Below are 3,931 nucleotides of genomic sequence, written 5' to 3'. Positions count from 1 at the left end.
TTTGAATTTGATCGGGCTTTTGGCCTTCCAAAGCCAAACGAAGACATCGTCAGCAACCATCTCTTTGAAGCAGTGGTCATAGAATTTCTTGGAGGAGAATTTCCCACCGAGGATGCACTCCCAAGTGTCATTGCAGTCCCTCTCCAGAAGCACATGCATTGAGCCTTGTTGGATCTCCCTGACTTCCTCTCTAGCTTGAGCCGACAGAGGCAGGTGGAAAAGCATGCCCGGATCCGTAGCTGTAAGAACATTAACAACAAATTCATCCTCATTTAAGTAGAAAGAGAAAGCCCTGGGGAAGAGCTCCATGAGGGGGGCATCTCGATTGCTATCAAACCAAGCGTCTTTCCAGAACAGGGAGGAAGAACCGTTCCTTAGAATGACTCTGGTGATCCCACGAAACACGTCGCTGAGTTGCATTACATCACGCCACCAGAAGGAGCCAACTGGGTCTGTTGCATGCGGAATTTTGTCCGTGTAGTAAGCATCCCAGATCAAGGTCACCCAGGGGACCTCTTCGCGGTTATAGAACTTGAACAAGTGTTTTAGAAGGAGGGCTACGTTCTGGGTTTTGATGTAAAATATCTTATATTTTGAAATAGAGGGAGTGAAAAAATTATGAAAACCTAGCAAGACCGCCGGCGCCGCAAAGCGCATCCAACCCTTCAAAGATGAATGTGTGCATCGCTGTGCAGATCAGGTCGGGGGTTATCCTCCTTTTTCAAGAAAAAAAAGATCACCCTTTCTTAGGCTATTGATTCATTGAAAATTAAGTCGAGACAAACTAACAATCAGCAAGTTGTGCGAAAGAGATAAACATACTTGAGCCTTGTCGACCTATCGTGTGAGAAATCAAGTATGTGATCAAGCAAAGGTGACGGATATTGGGCTCCGCACGATGTGCTTCTCGGATACCCACCGTAGAGCACCCTGCACCACCCTTGCACCAATCTGCCTCGGCCACACGTATACCGAAAAGATCACCTCCTGGTTCGCTTCGATGAACTCCAGCTCCGTCGGGTATACGTCCACGCTTACGGCGCTGCTCGGCATGTCGATCGCCGCGTAGTACACCGAAGGCACCTCCCCGACGTTTTTCACCTTGCGCCTGACGACGACGGGCGCAGTCGAATTCCAGGAAGCTGGGAAAGCGACCGAGATCGAAGGGTAATTCAGCAGGCGGTCACTGATCACGACGGTGGTCAAGCAGTCGATCGGCCGGCGCGCGATCACCGACACTTGCTGGCTCGTGTACATGCTGCAGAGGTAGCCGATGTAATCCTCGGGGGTGATGTCGTAAACTAGGCCAGGGTCAGCGGCCTTCATTGGGTTTACGTGTCCGGCGCCGGTGGCGAAGAGGTTGGCCGCCACGCGCTGCTCATTGAGTATGGGATTGCCCGAGCGGTCGGTGATGTCAGCCGTCGTCATCATGGCCGACTTGATCGCCGCCGGCGACCAGTCCGGGTGCTTGCTCTTGATCAGCGCCGCAATGCCGGCGAGGTGCGGTGTCGACATGGACGTGCCGGAGATGATGTTGAAGGTCGGTCCGGGAAGAACTGGTGCTGACGGTGGCCCGATCTGAAACGGCCATGCGGCGAGCACGTTCACCCCGGGGCCCGTGATGTCGGGCTTCAGAACGCCGGTGCCCTGACGGCTAGGCCCACGAGATGAGAAGTAAACGATCGACGGAGCAGGTGACGTGCCGAGTACTGTACCCCTGAAGCCGATATGCGCCACCGGGTTCGCCGTTGAGCTGAGATACAATTTGATGGCTGCGCTCGCGAGGTAGTCGACGCTCGACGACGGCAGGACGTTCTCGTCGGCTAACGTGTCGTAGCCTTGGGCAAACTGGTTGGCCAAGATCATGCCGAGGCCGCCAGCACTCAGCACTACCTGACCTTGGTTCATCGCCGTGATATTTCTCGTGAGTTCACAGAGCACTATCTTGCCCTTGACGTCGAAGCCGTCCAGCGAGCCGTTCCCACAGAACTCGGCGAGTGGCTTCCCGCTCGCGCCGGCGGACACCAACGGGTAGAAGGCACCGTGCACACCGGCGTTTGGCTGGTAGAGTGACTCGCCCTGGAAATACGCGCCATTCCCCAGCTGCACGATCGAACGGATGGAGCGGTCCATGGTACTCGCGCCGACGGTGAGCATCCACGGAGCCTCGTTTTTCACGGAGCTCTCTCCCGGGCCGGAGTTGCCAGCAGCCATGCTCACAAAAATGCCCTTCTCGATGGCGCCGAACGTCCCGATGGCCATAGGATCTAGGTGAAAGGCCACGGACGGCCCGGCGAGAGACATGGAAATGACGTCGCAGCCGTCGCCCACGGCCGCGTCGACACCGGCCAGCATGTCGGACGTCTTGCACCCTCCGTTCAGGTCGCACACCTTGTACATGGCGATGTGCGCGCGGGCCGCCATCCCGGCGGCGGTGCCCAACGCGTGGCCAAGCACGTTAGCGCCCGGCACTACCGCTCCCGCCGCGGTGCTCGCGGTGTGAGTGCCGTGCCCAAAGTCATCGATCGGCGGCACCCGCGCGGAAGTGCCGTTCGGGTCGTTGAGGGTGGAGACGAAGTTGCGCGCGCCGATGAGCTTGTTGTTGCACGAGGTGCGGTTGAAGTCGCAGCGCCCCTTCCACTTGGCCGGTGGCGGCGGCATGCCATCGTCGCTGAACGACGGGTGGTCAGGGAAGATGCCGCTGTCGATCACGCCTACGATGACCCCGGCGCCGAACTCCGACGTGTAGTTCCGCCGCCCCTGCTCCAGGTTCAGCCCGAGGAACTCGGGCGTGTGCGTCGTGAGCGTGGTGTACGTCCGGGCGCGGGTCGCGCTGAGGAACCCGGGCATGGCGGACACCGCCTCCAGCTCCGGCCGCGTCAGCCGGGCCGCGAACCCGCTCGCGACGTGGTGGTACGCGTGCACGAGCCGGCCATGTTCCGGGAGGAACGAGTGGTACCACGTCTTCCGGTCGTCCGGGGTGCCAAACACGCGGTTCTCCTCCGCTTGCACGTGGACGATGTACGTGCTGAGCTCGCCGCCGGTTGCCTCGGCAGCGATCGCGAGGAGAAGGAAAGGAAGAAGAGAGAGCAAGGATAGCCTCGTGGTTTCCATGGCTTTTCTTGCTTGAGATGTTCTTCGTGTGGGAGCATATATACTACGTACTGTACGTGCTAGTGTCCAGTCACGATTGCTCCAAATGGCAGCTCTGTCAATGTGATGCCCGGTCAACCAATGGGGCGATACGAACAATGGGCGTTGGTTGTTTACATGCGAATCGGGTGTAGCGGACGTACGGGAGTGGGGCTGCAGGCTGGCAGACTGGCAGACTCCCTTGACGTCTACCTTCGATCAAGACGAAGCATATCCAGTGAGAAGCATCGAGTAAAGTATAATTAACACGCTCAATTTTTTTTAACATGTACAGACGCAAACACTTATATACACGCGCATACACTCACCCCTATGAACATACGTACGCACACCCTACCGCTATAAGCATCTTCGAAAGACTAAACCGGTATATCATCTTGTAATTTACGAAGTCAGAGTAGGCACCTCGTCGTCGACAGGAACGTCTCCTCCCATTGAATACGCATCGCCGGAAATCCTGAAATAAATCTAGAAATAAATGCGATCACCAGAATTTGAACCTTGATGGGCTAGAAATACCACAGTCCCTCTAACCATCCAACACTAGTAGAAAAAGACCCATTTGTCCCGGTTCATAATGCTCATTTGCCCCGGTTCCCGAACCGGGACTAAAGTGTTGGTACTAAAGCCCAATACCTTTAGTCCCGGTTCGCCTATGAACCGGGACAGATGGGGCTCCACGTGACCACTGTGGCTTGCCCAGGCAGGAGGGCCTTTTGTCCCGTTGGTGGCATCAACCGGGACCAAAAGTCATCCACGCGTCAGCAGTTCACGTGCT

At 56.7% G+C, this 3,931-nt stretch overlaps 1 protein-coding gene across 1 annotated transcript; it reads right to left on the bottom strand.

Annotated features, from left to right (window-relative positions):
* Positions 1 to 864: 864 nt before the first annotated feature.
* On the bottom strand, positions 865 to 3,114 carry LOC119368139 (subtilisin-like protease 1). Its single transcript, XM_037633474.1, has 2 exons — positions 2,221 to 3,114; positions 865 to 2,103 (listed from the first exon to the last, which is right to left on the bottom strand). Exons 1-2 carry the CDS (start codon positions 3,112 to 3,114, stop codon positions 865 to 867), a joined length of 2,133 nt encoding a protein of 710 aa, XP_037489371.1.
* Positions 3,115 to 3,931: the final 817 nt, after the last annotated feature.

Source organism: Triticum dicoccoides, chromosome 2B, assembly GCF_002162155.2.
Source record: "Triticum dicoccoides isolate Atlit2015 ecotype Zavitan chromosome 2B, WEW_v2.0, whole genome shotgun sequence".
Lineage (NCBI taxonomy): Eukaryota > Viridiplantae > Streptophyta > Magnoliopsida > Poales > Poaceae > Triticum > Triticum dicoccoides.
Note: the sequence above shows the minus strand (reverse complement) of the source record. Positions and strands in the feature narration are given on the sequence as shown.